This window comes from Pan troglodytes, chromosome 1, assembly GCF_028858775.2.
Source record: "Pan troglodytes isolate AG18354 chromosome 1, NHGRI_mPanTro3-v2.0_pri, whole genome shotgun sequence".
Lineage (NCBI taxonomy): Eukaryota > Metazoa > Chordata > Mammalia > Primates > Hominidae > Pan > Pan troglodytes.
In genome coordinates, this window is record NC_072398.2 from 87,254,267 (window position 1) to 87,278,082 (window position 23,816).

At 35.5% G+C, this 23,816-nt stretch overlaps 1 protein-coding gene across 12 annotated transcripts in view; it reads right to left on the reverse strand.

Moving 5' to 3' along the window:
* ATF6 (activating transcription factor 6) overlaps positions 1–23,816 on the reverse strand; it is a 198,343-nt gene that overhangs the window by 95,070 nt on the left and 79,457 nt on the right. For 4 of the 12 annotated variants that reach the window (XM_001174215.7, XM_063795893.1, XM_063795890.1 and 1 more), the window contains exons 10-14: positions 20,191–20,322; positions 15,050–15,163; positions 13,566–13,665; positions 6,572–6,642; positions 3,525–3,639 (exon numbers count right to left, since the gene is read on the reverse strand). In XM_001174215.7, coding sequence (XP_001174215.2) covers positions 3,525–3,639; positions 6,572–6,642; positions 13,566–13,665; positions 15,050–15,163; positions 20,191–20,322 — 532 coding nt within the window. Of the gene's footprint in view, positions 1–3,524; positions 3,640–6,571; positions 6,643–13,565; positions 13,666–15,049; positions 15,221–20,190; positions 20,323–23,816 lie in introns of all 12 variants that reach the window. The other 8 variants (XM_016931043.4, XM_016931062.4, XM_063795888.1 and 5 more) reach the window with 3 other exon arrangements.

Genomic DNA, 23,816 nt, shown 5'->3' on the forward strand with positions numbered 1-23,816 from the left:
GAGTTGGAGGCTGAAGTGAACTATAATTGTACCACTGCACTCCATCCTGGGCAACAGAGACCTTGTCTCTTAAACAAACAAACAAAAAAAGCATTAAACTTAATTGGATTTTTTTCTTATTAATGTATCAGTTATTCTACACTCAAAGTGACTTGGAAGTTTGAGAAAAAGTTATTCCCCAACCTCCCTCTCCAAATCATACTAAAACAAACAAATCAAAGAGAGGAGAAAAAGGCAAAGTATTTACAGGAAAATAAGCTACAAATAACTGGAACTAAGCAAAGAAAGCTGAATAGATTACTATGTTGGTGGTAAAAACTCTTTAAGGAGAGTCAAAAGAACAGAAGCACTTTGGACCTTTGTCTGGAGTACTGGGATCATAAGCATTTTTTCTTGCTGAGCTATAACAGGAACTCAGTAGTTATCCAAGAGTGTGTCTGCTTTAGAGAAAATAATTTCAACCGCTCAACTGTAAAGAGATTAAAAGGTACAGGAATGCAGGGTGTGAGGGAGTGTAAGTTTGGGAGAGAGTGGCTTAAATAACAGTACTAGACAGTCAATGGCTACTTCTACATCTTTAGATATTAAAATATTTTGTTAAATACATGTCCATTTATAAAATAAAATAACATAGCTTGCTTATTGGGTTCGTTATAAATGTCTGGTTCATGCTAAGCCGAAACCTGGGGCTCTGGAATCTTCTTCTGAATTTCCAATGTAGTATCAATTATAATAATTTCTGCCAATAAAATTAAGAACCTAAGTGGGAGAAAAAGTCTACATCCTTCTGCACAAGAAATGATGCCACTCACCTTTTTAATGAAACTGTTAGAATATTTTATATTGAAAGATGAAAGAGAAGACCAAGCATGAGGTAATTTATTATTTCATTTTCATTTCAGCAAGAGCAAAAAGAACAATCCAGGTATTTAAGAACGAAATTCCTGTCCCATAACATAGTTTACAGTCATCAAGATAAAATTAACTTCCTTTTCCCTACTATTGAAACAAAACAAAAAAAATAAAAAGGATGTTATCTTAATTACTATTATCTAATTCAGTTCAGGTTTGTCTTTACTCTTCCTTGATATAAAACACCAAAATGTGATAAATCAGTAATTTGAAAATGAAAAATCCAAACAGAATGTTAGACATACTCCTAATAGTAATTGTGTGTGAGACAGTCCTAACAGTCTTCCTGAATGAACATCAAGGGACTAGGGGGGAGTGGAAATCAATAATTTTCTAACAGCACTTTTATAGCAAACTAATGAGAAATTACTTTTTACAAATGCAAAAAAATGCAATGCATATATATTTTTTAAACCGCCATTCACTGTCTTTTATAAAAATACAGTCCGTTTAAAGCTAGGATTGGTTGGGCGCGGTGGCTCATGCCTGTAATTCCAGCACTCTGGGAGGCCGAGGCGGGTGGATCACGAGGTCAGGAGATCGAGACCATCCCGGCCAACATGGTGAAACCCCATCTCTACTAAAAACACAAAAATTAGCCAGGCATGGTGGCATGCGGCTATAGTCCCAGCTATTCAGGAGGCTGAGGCAAGAGAATCACTTGAACCTGGGAGGTGGAGGTTGTAGTAAGCCAAGATGGCACCACTGCACTCCAGCCTGGGCAACAGAGAGAGAATCCATCTCAAAAGAAAAAAAAAAAAAAGCTAGGATTGTTTTCTCTATAAAAAATACTTGTTCTCTTCCCTTAGAAAAACATTACTAACCATGACTTCAATCCATGGCTTGACAAAGTGTTACTTCTAATATCTGTTACACTGTTTTGATCAAATGATACAGTAATTATCCTGAACCTCAGAAAAACTGTCTATTTGAGTGTTAAAAACATTCTCCACCAGTAACTTCCATAAAATATACTTCAACACAATCATTTTAACACCCAGCAGGTTTCTTCTTCATAGTACTGAATCTTCTTAAAAGTTTACTTTTTTTCTCCTACTTTTAACATAATTGTGTCAATAGTAAGGGAAATACTTTGTTTTCATAGACCAGTACAGTTGGAGCCTTGCAGGAAACATTGTTCTCAGCTGCCCCCTTGCTGCTGAAAAGAAACTTTGAGGCTGGTCCTGTACAGAAACATACCAGTTATGTCTGACAGAGTAAGGTGAACACAGGGAATTTTGTGAAAAGGCAGTGATCATGAGACGCTATGGCTAAAGTGTTCCAAATCTCTTAGCATGTTTGATTAATAACTGAAAATATATAAGATGTTTGATCTCCCTAGTTTTCAAGTATCAAAGTTCTCTGGTCCTAAAAACCTGAGCTGCTAGATATTTATACCTTAGGAAAAGAATTAACTAGTTAACTGAGAATTTCAGTGACAGTGAGTGGTAATAATCAGAGAATGAATCTGCTCATTCTATTGTTAGTATAGACACTCGTCCCTCTGTATATGTGGAGGACTGGTTACAGAGCCGCCTGTATAACTCCAAATCTGTACATACTCAAGTCCCACAGTTAGCTCTGTGGAATCTACATGTGTGAAAAGTTGGCCCTGCATATAAGTGGGTTTGGCATCCTGCTAAGGTTGAGAAAAATCCACATATAAATGGACCTGCTTCATTCAAACTTGTGTTGTTCAAGGGTCAACTGTACTTACTTCTAACCATACCCAGTGTATTCTTAAAAAAAAAAAAACAAAGCCAGCTACTCAGTATCACTTGAGCCCAGGGGTTTGAGTCCAGCCTGGGCAACACAGTGAGGTCCCTTCTCTTGTTTAAAAACAGAGAGAAAGAAAGAAAAAACAGCTTGGGATAGAAACCACCACTGAGGAATTCTAATTCATTCATGTGCTCCCGGGTTAACTACAGCACTCTAACAGAGATATTCACATGGCAATTCTATGAAGAAAATATTTTGATTTTATAGAAAAAGTAGATGAAATATAAATAGCTATGCATTTTTTCCATTTAGCCTAACATTCATAACATTCAAAAGTGCTAGTATAAACATTTACTTTTACATAAGCTAGCTGATTATCTAACACATTCTTCACCAACCAAATGTTTAATTAAGAAGAGATAAAAGAGGAATAGAGATTCTTAGGAACATAGATCCAAACATTCCACAACTAATAATCAGCCCATGATCCATCTCAAACCTACATTTCAGAAGTCTGTTTCTCAATAACCAAATGGGAATTGGTTTAAAAGCCTAAATAGGAAAAGCCTAAATAGAATATTTTTATGTTTTTACTTTTCCTTTTGTTATAAACAGCATGGCTATCAGGATTACAAACAATAAAAATCAACAAGTAGTTTATATTTCCTAAATACAAACTCATAGTCTGACACCAATTCCATGTTCATCTTTATAATACTCAACAGCTCAAAGTAAAGCATATATTACAGTACTTAGACTGTTCCACTCACATAATTTATTTTATATTGCTTCCTATTTCTCACATCTTTGTATTTTCCACAATATTCAGCCCAATGTCTTGTGTACAGCAAGCACTCAAAAATATTTGCTCTATTCTTTGAAGATGAACTTACCCTTCGAAATGACACAACATAAAATGTGTCTCCCCTTCTGCGGATGGCTTCAAAAAAGTCTTGATAACTTCTGGGTGAAGCATAATACACTTGTAGCTCACTCCCTGAGTTCCTGCTAAAGTAAGAAAAATATAAGGTACTACTAAAATAAAAAGTTTCCTGTTTTCCCAAAATACTTCCCATTCTAAGGCTATGTCTGAATTCTAAGAATCTCTCTCAACCAAAATATTAGTTGCACTTTGGCAGTAATTTTTATAACAATATTTTGTAAAGCCCAAGGATCAGGATATTTTATAAGAACCCATTCACTTATGCTAAAATTCTGATTTCTGAATCAAGGCTCTAAAATGTACTAGATGGTCAAGTACATTGCAAAGCATGTAAAAATAATGAAAGTATCAGAAAATAGAGAGATTTCTGCATAGGTTTGAACGATTTTTAATTTTTTTAGTAATACAAATTAAATCTGAGGAAAAGTCATTTTTCACCACCCTGTCGAATATATGAAGGTATGCTTGCCTACGAGGCTGTGCAAAAAGGTGGAAAAAGCTTAGGATTTGAAAACAAACAGACTTGGTTTAGAATTCCTGCTTCACTTCTCAAGTGGGCACTCCTGGGGAAATTGCCCTCCATGAACAAACTGTTTCCTCCTCAATAAAAAGAAGATAACCACACAACCCTTGTAGGACTGTTATTGGAGATGTTATATATGTCAAGTGCCAAGCATGGATCCTGTCCCATAGGAGTCACTCAACAATTGTTAGTCATTGATATTAAAAGTACCATGTATGTGCCTTACTAAAATTAAAAACTAAAATGATAATACCTCAAACCACATCATGCCCCAAAAGATACAGTCAAATGATTCTAATAGAGTTCTTAATGTGTTCAGGATTTTCTAGTGTTTAGGACCAATATCTGGAAGAGTTAAAGGGATCCTGTAAAAATGCCTCATTTTTCCTCAAAGAGAAAACTTGTATGTATCAATCAAATATTATTAACTTAAGAGGAGAAAAAGACTGACCTAAATGGAAGTAATAAATGAGTCATAAGAATTTTCTTTGAAATAATTCCATTTGTTCACTAGGGCATTTCTGATTACAATATTTTGAATATATAGTCGCTTCTTGCTATTTTGTGATAGTTATGTTCTAAAAAGTCACTGCCAGCAATGAATTAGTGAATCCTAAACCATTCTCCTGGGGGAAATACAGGGTTAGGTTCCTGCAAGCCTCTGGTTACAATATTTCTGTTAAGTGATAAATATATAACCTTATTTATGTGTTTCTGTTTAGAGACACCTTCTTTAACATATATTATTCATTCACTAACTTGAACTCACAGCCAACTGCACTATAAATCATACCTGAATGAAACTTATCTAACATACGTAGTTTCTCCACACAGCACATCACAGCCCGCTTTGGCTTAGCAACACTAGACAGCAATTCAGCAATATGCCTCGGGGCCATTTCAAACAGCAAAATTACCAACAAAAAGCACAAAAATATGAAAAATGTGGACTGTGAAAAGGACCTTGTTTACATAGCTGAGACTAAAAGATAGAACACTGCCTTGTTCAACCTCACCAGGGAGCATCTACGTATGTTTGCAAATGATGACAAAAGCACTGCTAATATTAGGGGTTACAAATACATTTTAGCAGATTTTAGTAGGTGAATTAGCAAATATGGAATCCACAAATAATGAAAATTGGCTGTAATTCACTAAAACATTTTAACTAATGAAGAAATACCATGCCATTATAACCATGCATCCAAAAATTGATATATTTTTAAAATAAATGTAATTGAATGATATATTCTGGTTAGCAGAGAATTATTAGTTATTATTTAAATATATTTGAATTATCAATTTCAACAGGATAATACAATCTCAGGATTTTAAACATTCATGATTGCTGAATTTGTCATTTAATAGGAATTGTCATTTAATAGGAATTCTCAGTTATTAGTATAATGAATAAAATAGCTTTTGACTTACATTTTTACTATCTATCTATCTATATTTTTTTCTCAGTGCCTAGAACACTGGCACACAGTATATTCTAAGTAAATGTTAAATTCGTATAAGTGAACTGCAAATGTGTGGTAGAGCTACAGATAGAAGCTGAGATCCTCAAATTTCACTTCAGTGATACTGTTGTCAATGACATCACAACATTATCATTTACCATTTTGGGGGGCACTTATGTACCATGCTAAGTGCTCTAAATATATTATCTAATTTAACCATTATATCAACTCTGTGCAGCCAGCATTTTGTAGATGAGAAAACTTCAATTGCATGTAATCTGCTTGAGCCCGCAAAGTAAGAGGTAGCGTTATAATTTGAACTCTGCCCAACAGGGCAAATAAAGCTAGCATCTTAACCATGACACCATATTGCTTCCCATATTATATTTCCCTTTGAAGACATTTAAACCTGTAGATACAGCATTCTCTTTGAAATCTTTCAAAATCTTAAGTATTATTGTGTAGTGAAAAATGCATTGTAAGTAAAACAGCTAGGATCTGAATTCTGAGTCTACCACTAGGTCTTATGACTCTGAAAATTACAAAAAAAAAATAAATGATTTGACCAGTTTTTCTATATATAAAATAAACTTTTAGTTATTACATGGATTTAAAGATAAAATACATGTAAAACACTCAGCAGGACACCTGGTACAGAGCACTCAAAAAATAACATTCCCTTCCCTAGGTTCATGAAACAGATGCAAATCAAGGGCAAGAAAGCTATGGGTATTCAAGATTTTCATCAAAATTATGATGGAACAGCATTCTGACTAAAATTGTATTTAAGGGATTTGGGAGAGTTGAACTTTTGAAATTATCTGGCTTTATTCCAACTGCTCAGTAGTATGTTATATATATATATACATATATATATATCTCAGAGTATATGACTAATATAAAACTCATAGATGAGAACAAATTTAAGGTGAAAGGGAAGTGTGAATTTCAACTTTCTTAAAATACCAGCTATTTTAAATTCCTTGGCCAAGAGCTTCTGCACTGTCTTACCTGATACTGCTAGTGGTTTCTGTGTATTGAACAGCCATCAGCTGAGAATTTGAGCCCTGTTCCAGAGCACCCTGGAATATTAAAAAAAAAAAAAAAAAAAAGTTTAATACTGTGTCATGAAATTATATGAAATCTTCCTATACTGGTTCATTCTATACTTAAATTTGTTAAACTTCCATTGCTAAGATTTCTGACATATTCAGTTCAAATAATTAAACACTGACAGATATTAGAACTCTTTAGGTCCATTCTAGTCTGGGAGAAGTGTCTTATGGAGATTAAGGCATTTAAGGCACTTTCCATTAAGTTTAAAGAAAGAGCCCAAAAGCTTAGTCCAAGCACCACAAATTTTATGACCAAGCTATATTAGTGTTACTGAACATATAACAATGTATGCTTGTCTAAAATAATTATCTTCCCAATGACAAGTTCCTAAGAAGTATGAAAAGTCCATAATGAAACTAGATCTTATTGTTTACTGAGTTAAACACAGAGATCTTCATGCCAAAATACATCTATGAACTAAGCCATCATTAAAGAGTTCTTATTGATGACTCTTGGCAAGAGAACAGTTCAATCTACACCCATTAGTGGCCCACATATGCTACACTGGAAACCTGTCTTTCACACAGCATTTGCTTTGCACTATGCCTTTTTATTCTCCCTGGTAGTTATGTAAGCTGATTTTCAGAAGCGGTTTGTCAGGGTATCAGACTTCAAGGGCATATTACCAAGTTCTATTACATTAGAAAGTAATCTTACCCTGTCAAACAATGGTTTAAATAATTTTTTAATCATTTGTTCATTACTGTGTCCATATATCCATCTTTCAGTAATCAAAGCACCTACATGTGCCCAAGCTACAAAATTAAATATTTGACTTCTGCCTTTAAGAAGCTCGCAGTTTAACTGGGAAGACAGATATAGGAAAACAATTCAATGCGATAAGTGCTAAAACAGAAGCATGTACAGAAGTTTAAGGGAGAAAAGAAAAGGAAACAATTTTGTTTGGTGGATGGAACCAATATGCAGAGATGAATATAGGGGTTCCCACTTCTGGCTCTGTAACAAGTCAAGGATCTCATTTTATAAAAATCTAATGTGGGTCTTGCATATTGTAGGTGTTCAATAAATGTTCTGTTTAACAACAAATGAAAAAAATCACCAATAAAATGAAAATAAGAACACAGTTAAATAATAAAATACTATACTTACTGGCATAGTTATCCAGTAAGCAGTAAATGAAACCAAAACTAAATTATAGCTAGTTGATAAATATAAGGTTGAAAATGAACAGATTAGCTGGTGAATTTTAAATGATTAGTGCTACTTTGGCCCATATGAAATGAGCAAAGAAGTTTGAAAGAAGCCAGACTTATTTCCCTAGTCTCAGAAAGGAATGGGTAGGCCTTAGGAAAAGCCAAGTTACAGAGATATCAGGCAAACAGAAAACAGATATTCCGTTTACCTATCCAAGATTTATACCAATTAACTAAGGAACCCCTGAAAAACTAGTCATGAGCTTTTGCATTTTCAGCTGTATGGGTTTAGCAAAAGATCATAATTGACAAAAATGTGAGAGGCATTTACACAGAAATGAGAGGATGTTAAAATCTCCAGTTATGCTGTAGATCTTTTTCTCAAGTTCTGTCACTTTTTGCTTTGTGTACGCTGAAGCTTTGTTATTAGGGGCCTACACGTTTAGAATTGTTTTATCTTCCTTGTATGCTCCTTTTATCAATAAAAAATTTCTTTTGTTGTCTCTTAGAATAACCTTTGTTTGGAAGTCTACTTTTCCTGATTAATATAGCCATGTCAGCTTTTTAATGCTTCATGTTTGCATGGCATACATCTTTTTTCACCTTTATTTTCCATCTGTCAGTGTCTTCATATTTAAAGTGCTATTTCTTATAAACAATATACAGTTGGATCTTTCCTTTTTAAAAAAATCTAGTTTGAAAATTTCTTCCTTTTAATTGATGTGTTTAGCCCACTGAATTTAACTACTAATATGGTTGGATTTAAGTCTACCATCTTGGTATGCATTTTTAATTTATTCTACTTGTTCTTTATGTGTTTCTCTTTTCCTGTCTTCTTTTCATTGAACTGCATATTTTTTAGTATTCCATTTTTATTTCTTACATTGTCTTTTTAGCTATATTTTTTCTTTTCTTTTTAAGACACAGGGTCTTGCTTTGTTGCCCAGGCAGGAGAGCAATGATGTGATCATAGCTCACCGCAGCTTCTCAAACTCCTGGACTCAAGCAATCTTCCTGCCACAGCCTCCCTAGTAGCAGAGATTACAGGCACAAGCCACCGTGCCTGGCTCTAGCTGTACTTCTTTATGTTAGCTTTTAGTAGTTGCTCTAGAGATTATACTTTGATATCAGTTACTGCAGTCAATCTTGAAATATTATTCGAACAACATAAAAATTTTATTAAGAGTATAATTCCATTTATCCCTCCCCCACTTTGTGTTCTTATTGTCTTATATTTTACTTCTATATAAGCTGTAAACCCCATAATAAATTGCTATTATTATTGCTTTAAAAAGACAATAGTCTTTTAAAGACATTTAAATACACACACACAAGATAAATATAGTTTCTTTTTAAAAAGTCCTGTTCTTTTTACCCAAATATTTGCCCATTCTGATGCTCTTCCTTCCTGCTAATCTGGGGTTCTATCTGGTATCATTTACCCAAGTCTTTTAAAAAATATCTTTAGCATTTCTTATAGCACAGGTCTTCTGGAGACAAATTCCCTTGGTTTTCTCTATGTGAAAATGTCCTTATTTTGCCTTCATTTTGAAAGATATTTCATTAATTTTCCCCTTTACCTTTTCTAAAAACTCAAAGCCTAGGAAGAGGGTAGAACTATGAAACAGGACAAGTCAAATCAAAGACATAATGCTTAGATACAACAGATATTTCAAAGAAATCAGTTCATTAAAATTACGGAATATTTTATAAGACAATGTCAGTTCACTAAAATTACAGAATATTTTATAAGACATAATGCTTAAATACAACAGATATTTCAAAGAAATGTCAGTTCACTAAAATTACAGAATATTTTATAAGAGTTTGGGATACTCTTAGCAACTGAAAGAGGTAACTGGAAGAAAAAAAGGTTGAAATGAGAAAAGAAAAAGGAGAGCAGTTACAGGCTCTTTACACTAAGAAACAGAATTTTTTAAAAATATTGATATGCTTTGGCATTGACAATAGCATAAAAGCAGAATAATTCTTCTCCTTCCTCTAACCAGGAACTTCTTTACTACTGACAAATACAGATTCTTCCCCATCATTCCCTTCTATAGTAGCTAAGATTCTCACATTTCTGAGCATATCTAAGCTCCCTACAGAAAGAAGTGTACCCAAAATAGCACAGAATGAAATAAGACTTTAAACTACACATCTCCAAATGAACAAAGACAGTAAAATTAAAACAAAATTCTTTTTCTTGCATTGGAATTCCTTTAAGATTAAAGAATACCAAGCACCCCTTCCACAGTAAATGCTCTATTCATTTAATGACTAGGAAAGAAAAACATGACAAGTTCCATCTAATGATAAGGCCAAAAAAAAAAAGCATTTAGGGCAAGAATTTTAATCTAATTTTTCATTAAGTTAATTATACTAGCTGTGTGGGATTACCTACTGGCAATGATCTATTCCTGACTCCTGTGCTCTTCCTCTGTGTAGCAAAGGATGGAAGCCTGAAACCTATATCGCTCAAACTGTTTTGCCACCAGAGCTCTGGATATAATTTAGATTCTGCCAATAAGATGCACTTGCTTCAGATGTGGAAAGCAGAAGGGAGACAGGGTCCATTTTTCCTCTGACCATGGTAGCAGCTGATGTGTAGGCTTTGGCAGACATGAATTTTTGAAGTACTAGGCTCCACATTCCAATGCCAATAAGCAGCTTTGGGACTTCGGGGTACATGTGACATTGTTAATGACTGTCTGCAGCCTCTATTAGTATTAACAGCCAATAAAGTTGCCTACTATAGTAGGTGAAAAAAGTTGGAGAGGCCAAGAGAAGCACACAGTAGATAATTACAGAATTTCAGAATGTCAGAGTTTGAGCTCACCTAGACTAGCCCTAATTTTATGTATGAAAACAGTTCCATAATGGTTAAAAACCCATGTTTCTTGTTATCCTTTTAATGTACTTTAGAACATAACACATACTGCTTCCAATTAGTCAGGAAATAATTAAATAGTTTAAGATGTTTCCATTAGCATGTAAACATGTAAACCTGGTGAAATATTTCCCATCCAAAAATAAAACTCTTTCTTGACTCCTGTAGCTACTCCATTTCTCTATTCCCATGTATAGGGATCACCCTGAAATAATTTTCTTCACTTCCTCCTCTATTATTACTTTCCTGAATCCACTTCAGTTGGCTTTTGCCATCACCACTCCAATGAAAGAACTTTCACAAAGGTCACTAACAAGTTCTGATGGTCAATTCCAAAAGTAATTTCTCACTCTTTATCTGAATCAGCATCTCTTGGCTCTCTTAGCCCCTGTAATTAACTGTTACATCCCCTTCTTTAAAAACTTTCTTTGCTTGAATTTTGGGACACCACTATCCCTACAATTTCTCCTATTTTACTGGCCAGCTACTCTTCTTCCTTTTCAAGTACTGGTTCCTCTTTCTCTTTCAGCCTGTAATGTTGGAGATGGCCCAGAACTTGGTACCTCACTCTGTTTTCTTTCCTCTTTATTTCTCTCTAGCTAGTAGCACCACAAACTTCCAGTTTCAACCTCTCTCCTAAACTCCAGACCCAGATATTTGATTGTCCACTTGACTTCTCCACTTGAATGCCTAATAGCCATATCAAACTTAACGTACTTAAAATTCTTGACTTCCACCTCTAACTGCTCCTTCCCCAGTACTGGTCTCAGTAAATGGTATCACCAATCATCCAGTACCTAAGCATAGGATTTATCATTATATCAACAATTTCCATCAGCTTTACTTTCAAAATATATTTGGCATCCAGGTACTTTCTGCCACCTTCACGACTACCACACCTGTATGGACCACAACAATTTCTCTCACCTAGCCCACTAAAATGGCTTCTTAACTTGTCTCCCTACTTCCAGTCATACGCCCCACCATGGTCCACTTTATGTAGCAACTACTAATTTTTTAAAATATAAATCATATCAAGTCACTCCCCTACTCAAACCTTTCAATGGCATCCCCTCAAACCCATGATGAAACCCAAAGTTCTCACCAAAGCCTATGAAGTTTGCTATGAGCCTACATCTGCTGCCTCTCCAATCTCATCTACCACTCTCCCCTCAGCCCCTGCATTCCAGTCGTACTCAGCTTCTTCATGTTCCTTCCTGAGGGTCTTTACATTTGCTGTTCCCTCTGCCTGGAAGCTCTTTCTCCAGATTTTCCCCTAAATCTTTTTTTTTTTCTGTTTTAGACGGAGTCTCGCTTCGTCACCCAGGCTGGACTGCGCGATCTCGGCTCACTCCAAGCTCCGTCTCCCAAGTTCATGCCTTTCTCCTGCCTCAGCCTCCCAAGTAGCTGGGACTACAGGCACCCGCCACCACGCCTGGCTAACTTTTTGTATTTTTTAGTAGAGACGGGGTTTCACTGTGTTAGCCAGGATGGTCTCGATCTCCTGACCTCGTGATCCACCCGCCTCAGCCTCCCAAAGTGCTGGGATTACAGGCGTGAGCCACCGCGCCCGGCCTCCCCTAAATATTTACATTGTTATTTCAGTGACTTTTCTGCCTATGGCAAAAGCAATGTTCTCACCAAACCCTTGTCTTCTTCTCGAGCACACAGGAAGATACATGATCCCAGTCTTTCTAACAGTAGTTTGGGCAAAGTGACAGAGTTTTAGCCAACTAAACATTGGCTAAAAGCCAGGCCTGATTCTTAAAATGTTTTGCACAATCCACCAAACTCTTTCTTCCCTAACATCTCAAGCAAGAAGCAAAGAATTTCAAGTTGTTGGGGCTACACAATAGAAGGAACCTGGATCTCTTACTCCCTGCTTGGAGAAAAGCAATCCTAGAAAGTGAAGTCAAATTTTGTGCAAGTGAAAAAATTTTATTCCATTAAGCTACTGAGATTTTGGGGCTGTTATAACAGCTAGCATTAATTACCTTAACAATGGTGTCTTAAAGTGGAACTTCTTCAGAGAAGCCTTCCCTGACCACTCAGTCTAGTCACTCATTTCTCAATTCAAATTCTAACCTCCTATGCTGCTTTGTGTTTCTTTAGAGAACTTAACTCTAATTTTGAGTGTATTTGTGTATTTATTTATTTGCTTATTGTTCAGCTCTGCACTAGAGTGTAAGCTCTATTAAGGTAGGGACTTTATCATACCCATTACTTTATTTCAGGATCAAGAACAGTCCTTGGCTCATTATTGGGAACTTGCAGATGCCAGTTGCTAGTCTAAATTCTAACAACAAATATTTGATGAATGATGGAATGACTTAATGGTGTTTTGTGGCAAACAACATTGAGATGGAACCCCCACTTAACAGATTCTAAGTAAGACCTGTCATTAAACCATAGTAGTAAATGTCTAAGTTCAGAAATGGATATGTCTTCATTTCCAAACTGCCCCATGTCTTAACATTCTCTTTTTGAAAAGCTCTAAGAAAAGAGGAGATAAGCAGTATTATTTATTATACCATTGTGACAAAGACATTTGATATAGCTATCCATGCATAGGAACTCCTGGCTTGAAAGCAAATTTGAAGGTGAGAGCAAGAAATAGCACGATGCCTGATCAGGGAACTACTAATACTATAAAACCTAAACTAGTGCTATAAAACCTGGGAGGAGGACTTCAGTGGCAATGATAGCTGCATCAGAAGCAGCAGGAGACAGTGGGAAGAGGCTAAAGCTCAAGTTTACCAAACCTTCTAGGGAAGACAGCAACCCAGCTGGGAGAAGCCTTTCAACAAATACGCCAACTATTGTTCAAAGACAAGCAGAAACATACCTGAAGAATACGGGTTTTCTGTTGATTATTTGTCATTCTTCTTGACTTGGTCCTTTCTACTTCATGTCTATGAACCCATCCTCGAAGTTCATGATTTAACCTATAAAATATAGTTTAATTAATTAAACATAGAAATTAATTAAACATAGAAATGAATGTTTCACCCTGTGGGTAGAAATGAATCTAATCATTTGTAGGTTCCAAAGAGCATTCCAAGTGCCTGATGACTCAATATTGCTTTTTGATTTGAAAAAGTTGACACTTAACGTTGTTTTTAATAAGACATGCATTTTTACATGGTAAACCTGTCAACCATGCATTCAAAATTCAAAGAAAACTACAGCTAAATACCTCCCAAATATAAACACTGGATGCTAAGGTTTTTCCACCAAAAAAAGTATTTCCTTGCCAGGCACAGTGGCTTACACCTGTAATCCTAGCACTTTGGGAGGCTGGGGTGGGAAGATTGCTTGAGCCCAGGAGTTTGAGATCAGCCTGGGCAACACAGTGAGACCCTGTCTCTACAGAAAATTTTTTTTAAAAATTAACTGGGCATGGTGGCATGTGCCTGTAGTCCCAGCTACTCAGGAGGCGAAGGCAAGAGGATCAGTTGAGCCTGGGAGTTTGGGGAAGCGGTGTGCTATGATCCAGCCACTGCACACCAGCCTGAGCAACAGAGCAAGACCCTGTCTAAAAATAAAATAAAGTAAAACAAAATAAAAAGTATTTCCTATTTCTGTTCTTGGGCTATATAAACACAAACATTTGAGACACATTGTAGAGAACTTAACAAGTCATAGGACCCCTAACAACAAATAGATGCATTAAAACCTCTTGAAAATCAAGTTCTTTTGGGAGAAGAAAAAGAATGAACTCAATTGCCTGGGGTAAAAAAAAAATTCAAATTTTTCAACACACGAAATAAAAGCATAGCTCATATATAACTTCCCTTACTTTGCTTACTTTTTACAGCAGCTGTGAAGATGTTAAACTATGTTTAACTGTAGTTGATTACTACATATCACAAAAAACCTGAGGTAGTTTTTGAGGTTTTAAGGATAAGGTCCAAAATCACAGGAAAAAAAAATTCAAGGGAAAAATTGATAAAGAAGTGTGTACTAATGGTAAAGTATCTCCAGAATCACATACCCACAAATTATTATCTTTCTAATTGGAAGAAAAAGGTACTTTCTGCTATGAATGTTACCAACTGTAAGCCTAACACCCTGAAATTTTAATATTAATTTCATTCTGTAGTTTTTAAAGAAGACATATTTAAGTAAGCAACTATCACATAAAATAGACCCATCACTATCTCCATGAGGTTGGTGGAGAAACTGGACAACTAATATGCCTACAGTTATCCACAAATAATTCAGAGATTCTCTCAGTCACTTAGTGAACCTGACCAATTACTTGTCTAGGTTCCAAAACTAAACATGGGAACCAACTCAGATGTTTCTGCAATAATCTACAACACTCACCTGAGAGACTCTGTTGTGTTAATTAGGGGCTGACAAGGAGGTGGAGGAATGTAAAGCAATGGTTCTTCAGTTAGCACCATCAGGGCTTTGTCATTTGAAACAGAATGATCATATCTGAAACATGGATGCACAAAATTTGTTTCCTTGTATCTTAAATTCCTAAGAAGTTTGCTATAAGAAAATCATCATTAGTGTTAACTTTTCACGGGAACGAAAATATAGTAAACAGAATATACTGCAAGATAAAGTATAAAATACAAAACCTTATTTTACATGAAATGTCATTTTCTGATTTTCTACAGAGACAGGATGGTAATTCACATTTGTCTAGTCACCATTTATTGAGCAATTAATTTGGAATAAGCAATACAATAACACATGGCTCATCATGTCTTCAATGAGCTTAAGACATGCACAATGCTGCTGGTACAGAGGTAGTAACACAATAACGGGGTAATTGAGGGGAAAATCAACTGGTATTATGTGACCAGACTAAAGTTTAGGGGTCATTCACAATTCTATGATAATAAAACTGGATAGTATCTGTAAAACAGGTAGGTAGGTGTGTGTGTGTGTGTGTGTGTGTGTGTGTGTGTGTTAAGGATAGGGTGAGACATAAAATGCTTGGCAGGAGAAAAGTGAAAGAGTTGAAAAGCCGAATATAAACTATGGGATCATGGAAGAATGTGAATCACTAATTAATAAAACAACAGAGTGACTGACATTAACTAGTTACTCCATTTGCTTCAAAAATATATACTTTCCTAGCCATCGCACTGATGTAGATCATGTGAATTCATATCCAAGGTGTGACGTAGGGAGCAAAACTGGAGTTGAAAGTTAGAATTTGAGATGGGGATATTACTGCTATTTATGCTCTTCAGTCTGCAATCTTAATCTCTCTCACTAACAAAACTTGCATCTCTCTTGAATTTCTTTATATAGGATGATCTGGATTTAGAAAACTAGATATGCTAATATCTCAAAAGAAAACATGTAAACATCTAAAACTGAACATAGTGAGACTCACACTTTTCATTTATTCATTCAACAAATACTTGCCGCATACCAACTGTGCACCAGGTATTGTGCTAGGTGCTGAGAATCCAGTAGGGAATGAGAAAATCAAAGTTTCTGTCCCAAAGACCTTAATGGGGAAGATGGACCAAATAGAAGAAAATAAATGCATAAAATAATCCAAACTCTGGTAAGCGCTATGAAAGAAACAAACAAATGGTTGAAATGGAAAAGCAATGGTAGTATATACTTTAGATAAAATGGTCCGAGAAGAGATGGTAGTTACATCAAGGCCTAAATGATGAGAAGACGCCGCCTCTATAGAAACTGGGGTAAGAGCGTTCTAGGCATAAAAGAGGCAGGTGGGGGAAAGGTGGGCTCAAAGAACTTTAAAAAGACCACTGGCTGAAGAGTTGCAAGCAAGTGGGGAGGTAGAGAGGGAACAGGATGAGGCTGGAAAGGAATCATAATAAGGTCATAATAAAAGACCAGGTCATAATAAGGAATTACTAAATGTAATAAAAAGTCATAAAAGTGTTTCAAATAAAGAAGTGATATATTTCAATTTACATTCATACCTTGCCATGGTACCAAAAATGGACTCAATGGAGGCAAAAGGGGAAGCTGAGACACTGATTAGGAAAGAGCTATGGCAATCCTGGCAAGAACTGATGATGGCATGGACTAGGTTTGTGGCAGCAGAGACGGAGAGGAGTGGACCAATTCAAGACAATTTTGGGGAAGAGTATCAACAACACTTGTTGAAAGACAGGAATCAGGATTTCTGGCTTAAGCAATGGAAAGGAAAAAACACAGTTGTAGAAAATTGGTTGGAAGTAAAACAGGGAGAGGAACTGAGTTCCACAGTGCACATGTTAAGTTTGAAATGTTAAAACAGAGATGTCAAAGAGACTATTGGATATGTGACTCTGGAGACTCAGAAGAGAAGTCTGGACTGAAAACATAAATTTGAGAGTCATCAGGACATATAGATATGAACTGTGCATGAAATTACGGATGAGTCACCTAGGCAGAAAGAAAATAAAAAAAGTTTACAGTTCCAAACTTTGAGAGTTGGGTAAAAAAAGAGCCCACAAAGATTACTGTGAAGCAGCAGCCAATAAAAAAAGGAAACTAAAAAACCATAGTAACACAAAAGGAAAGTCTTTCAAGGAGCAAATGACCCACACAGCCAAATGCTGAGGAAAGGGCAAGTAAGATGGCAGAAAGCACTGGCCCCTTAACAGAAATAACTTTGGCAGAGTGGAAGCCTAACTTCAAGTTAAAAGTTAGAGATATCTATTTATGCCACACACGAGAGAAAAGAAACAATAGCAGAGGATATACAGAACATTCTTCCCTGCAACTTGCACCAGGAATATTCTCAATGTCCTCTCTTGTGGCTGTAAGGGTTAAGTAGGTTTAAGTTGTTTGGAATAACAGACATGTTGGTGCACAGGTAATGAATGCAAACACAAAAGGATCAGCCTAAAATGAAGCATTGAGTGAGAAGGAAAAAAAGTATCTGTCTTGTGTTTGATAAATCTGAATGCCTCTAAGAGGAGGCTGCTTAACACCTCTTCTTATAAATCTATGACATACGCATTATTTTAAAAATCATGCCTGCATACTTAGAAAAATACAAACACTGTAGTCGATGAGAAAAGTCCAAAACTGCTTTTGAAAATATATTTGTGATCTGAACTCTAGTAATGATTTCTGCACATCTGTGCTAACTGGCTTTGTTCTATCAGCCAAAAATATTCTTTGGAAAAAAAAAAAAAAAAGTCTGATAGGAGAAATACCAGGACAAGGATTGGGTGGAGTTAAAGGAGAGAGAAAATCAGCCAACATACAATCTGGAGACAATTAGACCAACATTAGCCCAGGAACAGTCAGAGTTCGAGTCTGCTTGCAAACATTTTATGCCAAGAGAAAAAAATTCAACAAATAAATCATTAAAGTAAATAAAGTAAAGGACAGTGCTAGGGAGCTAGAGTTAATGAGAATTCTTGGAGTAAAGATCAGTTCTGGGTGACATCTTATATAGGGTGACCATCCTTTCTCATTTATCCAAGACAGCAGTACGGGTATTCTGATGTAATTATTACTAGCACTACCATTCCTTCTTAAGAGTGTCCCAGTTTGATAGAACATTATATGGTCATACTATTTATATGCCACACATTTCTATGACTGAAAAAATATATGCAGTTAATTACTAAATGATAGGCTAATACAATATTATAAACTATGGGATTAGAATCTACTCCTTTTTTATTTGAACCATGTCTCATAGCTCTCCTTAGAAAAAGAAACATAAAGTAAGCTGCATTAAAAAAAATGTATAGGTATCATGGCTGAAAATAGATAAAACATCTAAAATTCAGTTCAGAACACAGAACAAAGTAATATTAGGTGCTTTCAAATGTTTCACAAACATTTTTTTGGTATCTTTTATTCAGTATTTATACTGATAAAAGCAAGAACATCAAATTAATGGACTGACATTTATTTAAATCTCTCAAGTTGCTGAAAAATATTTCAAAGGACTTGCATGTAATCAAGAATCCATAATCTTTCCTGGGTTGTTTTTTGTTTTTTTTTTTCCCCAAGACCAGTAACCCAGATTATTCACTCAATGGTGACTTTGGAGGAGGGAGAGAAAAAATAGTTTGCATCCCATGTACTACTCTGAAAGCTGATAAATTTCAGCCAGAAAGTCATTCAGACTTTTAGGTTGAACTACTATGCTTTCTGGGAGCCACCATGTTATCTTATGCTAATGTGGAAGGCTTCTACTTGCTGCAGTTAGTGCAGAATAAATAATATTCTTGTAAAGCTTAACTGAACTGCAATTTCAAGAATTCAATCCATAACTTGTTCTATTCTTTAGCAAGACGCCATCTCAACTCTCGTTAATCCAAAGGCTATTAGATTTAAATTTAATTTTTGATGGATCTTATGTGGACACTAACAGAATTCAAAATTATAGAACACGTAGGGCAAACCTGGACAAATTACTTAGTAAAATTAAAGATACTATTAAACTCTACCAATATTCAGGGGCACTGTTAAGAGATCATCAAGGTGAATATTTAAGAAGTATGATGAATTTTGGCATGTAAAAAAGCAGGAAATGCTATGTTTTCCAACATTATGATATCTATCACTGCTATGTTGCGTTGCAGCTACTGCCATAAAATCCTTTGGGTCCTCCACTGACTTGGCATACTGTACTCCACAAAAATAACAGTTTTTTCAGGAAGGCTAAGTGGAGACAAGCCTGCAGGATTGTGGTGATCATCTTTCAACAGTGTGGATGTAACACAGTAAAAATCAGGAAGAAAGATTGCCCTCAACCTACAAATTCTTAAAGAGATAAAAGTAAACAAATCTGTAATAATTTTCAAGCATTATACTGTGCAATAGTTACCATACTGTGACCTCCCTTTGCCTTGTTAGTCAAGGACCTGGCTCCATTTGGCTCTAATACAAATTCTAAATAACACAGGGAAATGTTTATCAAAAAGTATACAACTATAAAAATGTCCACTATACCTTCTTCTAGTTAACATAATATAGAAATTGCATTTTTATACAATTAAAGCCTTTTGCTATTGACAAGCAATATGGAAATTTATCAAGTTATTATTAAATTGCAACAAGGGAGGGATTCAACAAAGATCACAATAAATGAGTATAAATGATTTTACCTAATGATTGCAAATAGGTTCAATCATGTTATTCCACCATATCATATCCATCCACAGGTGAGACAGTAACAAATATTAGATGTATTATATGTATAAACACATGATAGATAAAATAATTATTAAAGACATTATATATAATATGTATATATTTCAATATGTATATTAATGCACACAAACTGAGATTTTAAGATTACATCTCTATAGGAATTTTAAAACTACAAAAGGTTTCAAAGTAAATTTAATTTTAGAATATTAAAAGTAAAATGTATTAATGGTTTCAGTAATTTATGTGTTCTACTACTCAAAATATACATGAACAATTTAGATGCAATGTTATACTACAGATAATTCTCTTGTTTCAGCTTCATTAAATCACTTAGGCCAAAAGATAGATGCATGCCATCTTACCTGTAGCTGTTTTTCTGGATGATACCATCTGATGTGTCCTGTGCCTCTTTAGCAGAAAATCCTAGAAGGTGCCTCCTTTGATTTGCAGGGCTCACACTAGGGTTCATTCTCCTGGAATCCTGTTCCAACATGCTGAAAATAAAAAACAGGAAATAATAGCTGAAATAAAAATATGTCACACATATGCCTGCTACATGCAGCTGTGAAACAAACCACAATTCCTTTGTAGATCCATGCATGTAACAAAAATGCTAGGCATAGAAGCAAGTACAAATAGGGTACTGAAGGTGTTCAAATCCTTAGCATGGTAACCTGCACATATCAAAAACAATTTTTCTAAGTATAAAAGTACCTTATTTATAAACTGTTTAAACAATAGTAGTGTTCTATATGCTTTAAAAACTTGATAATTACATGTATATATGAAGTAGAAATAAATACGACACACCTAAAAACAAATTTTAAACTCCAATAATAACTGAAATAAGAAGGCCTCCTGGATGGTGCAAACTGGTGTTTTCAATGAGAGAATACTTCAAATGAAGTAGGAATAAAAGTCAAATTCATTGTTAGCCTTTCACAATTCCAGAAGGCAGGCTATCAGATAAAGCTAAGAAAAAAAATTTTTTTAAATACTTCTATTTGTATTTATATGTAAAAACTTCTATTCTTTCTCCCTACCCTCCCTAATATCTTCACTCATCAATGTATATCCTCTTCAGAGGCATAAGCATTTGGAGAAAACAAAAAAATATATACATATAAGCAAATACTGCCTACTTAACTTTTTTTTTTTTTTTTTTTTTTTTTGAGACAGGGTCTCACTCTGTCACCCAGGCTGGAGTGCAGTGGTGCAATCACAGCTCACTGAAGCCTTGACCTCCTGGACTCAAGCAATCCTCCCACCTCAGCCCCTCTGAGTAGCTGAGACTATAGGCATGTGCCACCACATCTGGCTAATTTTTATTTTTTTTAATTTTAGTAGAAATGAGGTCTCACTATGTTGCCCAGGCTAGTCTCAAACTCCTGAGCTAAAGCTATCCTCCCGCCTTGGCCTCCCAAAGTGCTGGGATTACAGATGTAAGCCACTGCGCCCAGCCTTAACTAACACTTTTAACTCATTAATAGTGCTTAGGAACTTGGCTCATCAATAAGACTTTGTGTGTGTGTGTTCGCATTTTGTTTTATGATGCAACCCACACAATTTACACTACTCATAAAATTCAACACAAAGGGAATCTCCCTCTCGAGAAGCACAAAAGATTCTATTTGGAGGGATAAAATGCAAGAGGAAAGTAAGGCTAATGAAAAAGGATAGTTAAGGAGCCTGTGGTTCTAAAGGAAAAGCGGTTCTTTGAGATAATAGTAGTTTGTCTCCAAATTTGGGGAAATCAGTGTTGGGGGAAAACGGGGAGCAGACACACCTCTCTAGAATATTTTTCTGATCCCTTAATATATTTTCCATTCTCCTCAATTCTTCACCCCCAGAAATCATTGCTACCCAGTGATTCTCACATGGTATGCTTTAGCACTTGGGCATACTGCAAACTCTTCAAAGGTGTACCACCAATTAAAGCCATTGTGTAACATTTAATTTTGCTACAACTGAGGCTATATTTTGTCACAGCTGTATCTTTCAGACTAAAGGTTTACCTGAGCAGTCACACATCAATATAAACCTTGCCACAAATGAGGTAAGAGACCTAGTGGAATGTCTGTCTAAACTTAAGAAAAGTCACCCTGATGAGTATTTAAGAAAGCATGAGAGAAGCAGAAAACAATAGCAATTTGGGAGGGAAGTCAAATGAAGAATGTGATGATAACTAAGAAATTTTATTTCTTCTTTAGGAAACTAACTTTAAAAAAAAAGTGTTTACTTTTTCTTTCAAGCATGGTGCCAAAAATTGTAATTATGAAAGTAAGCTATGAATAAAATCAAAGTTAAGAACTTTCCCCTAAGTTTAGAGAATCTCAATTAATTCAACCCCTACTGACCCCGCTATTGTTATTAGTGAAATATCCATATACTAATGTTCCTGTTTGGTGGAAGTACTCACTCCCTGATACCTCCAGTATCTCTACCACCCTAATTATTAAGAGTTTCCCCTTGTTTTAACTAGAAAGGTGCTTCCTTTTTAAAAAACAAAAAACAAAAAAACTTCCACCTTTTGATACTAGTTCTGGATTCTGTGGCTATCCAGAACAAGTCTAAGTAAGCCTTCTTCTAATGTCCAAAGACATCTAACATCCCCCTTACCCCAGGCTTTCTTTTTCAAGATTATAGTTTCTTGATTCTTTCACATGCTCCTCTTTACAGCATAGTCTGAAGTTCCTTTAGCATATGTGGTCACTGTCCTATCAACATGCTTCTCAGAGGTAATGTCCAGAATTGGCCACAGTACTTCTTAGGTAGTATGACCACTACAGAATGGAAAAGGATAATTCCTCCATTTGTTCTAGACACTGTTGTTCTACTGATGCAGTCTAATATCGCATAGGCTTTCCTGGCAGTTATATTACACTCTATTTATATTGAGCCCAGTGTAATTAAAACCCTAAGTCCTTTCACACAAATTGATTTTGAACTATTACTTTTGCTTCTCTTCCTGTCCCACCTCAACTCTGAATTTGTGTAACTGAGTTTTAGGATCCAGCTGAATAATTTATATCAATTCCTTTAAAAACACTTACCTACTAATCAATCAAGAACTTTTAGGCTCCTCATTAGCAAAAGAAATTCTTCCAAGAAAGTATCAGCGTGCCATCAATATCCTGTACTGAGTTGTTATTAAAATAAAAAGCTCCTTCTAAATCTGTAAAAACGTAGGTTTATCTACTTATGAATTAACTGAAATACCACCTAGATCAAAATTTCCCATCTTGACCATAAAGATATCACAAGAATGTTAAATGCTCTTCTAAGATGCAAATACAGTATATTTTAACAGTAGCTACCACTTTTGAGTACCTACTATGTACTAAGGAAATGAAGGCTCAAAGGAAGTTGAAGCTCAACGAGTTTAAACAGTTTGCCCAAGTTTATGCTCTAAATAACTAAGAAAGTCAGGATTTGGATTCAGGATTGGAATTCCATCACTGCACTATGTTGACCACATTTCCCAGAATGAATGATTCATCCATTAATTTATTCATGTAGTAAATACCTATTATGTTCCAAGAACTATATTTGGTGCTAATGACTCAAAGATGAAAGATAAAAAAAATCAGAATACAGCAAGTCTTCAAACAATGCTGGTTCATGCAATGTCATTTTGTGATAACACTGATGACAAAAAAAAGTCAATTCCCAGCCAAGGTCACTGTCTGTGTGGAGTTTGCATACTCTCCCCAAGTCTGCATGAGTTTCCTGTGGGTACTCCAGTTTCCTCCCACATCTCAAAGATGTGCATGTTAAGTTAACTGGCACGTCTAAATGGCTCCAGTCTGAATGAGTGTGCGGAACATGCGTGAGTGCACCCTTCAAAGGGATGGCACCCTGTCCAGGGTTAATTCTTGACTTGTGCACCGAGCTACCAGGATAGGCTCCAGCCATCTACCACACTGAACTGCAATAAACGCATTGGAAAATACAAATCATTGTAAAATAAAAATGTGTACAGTATACA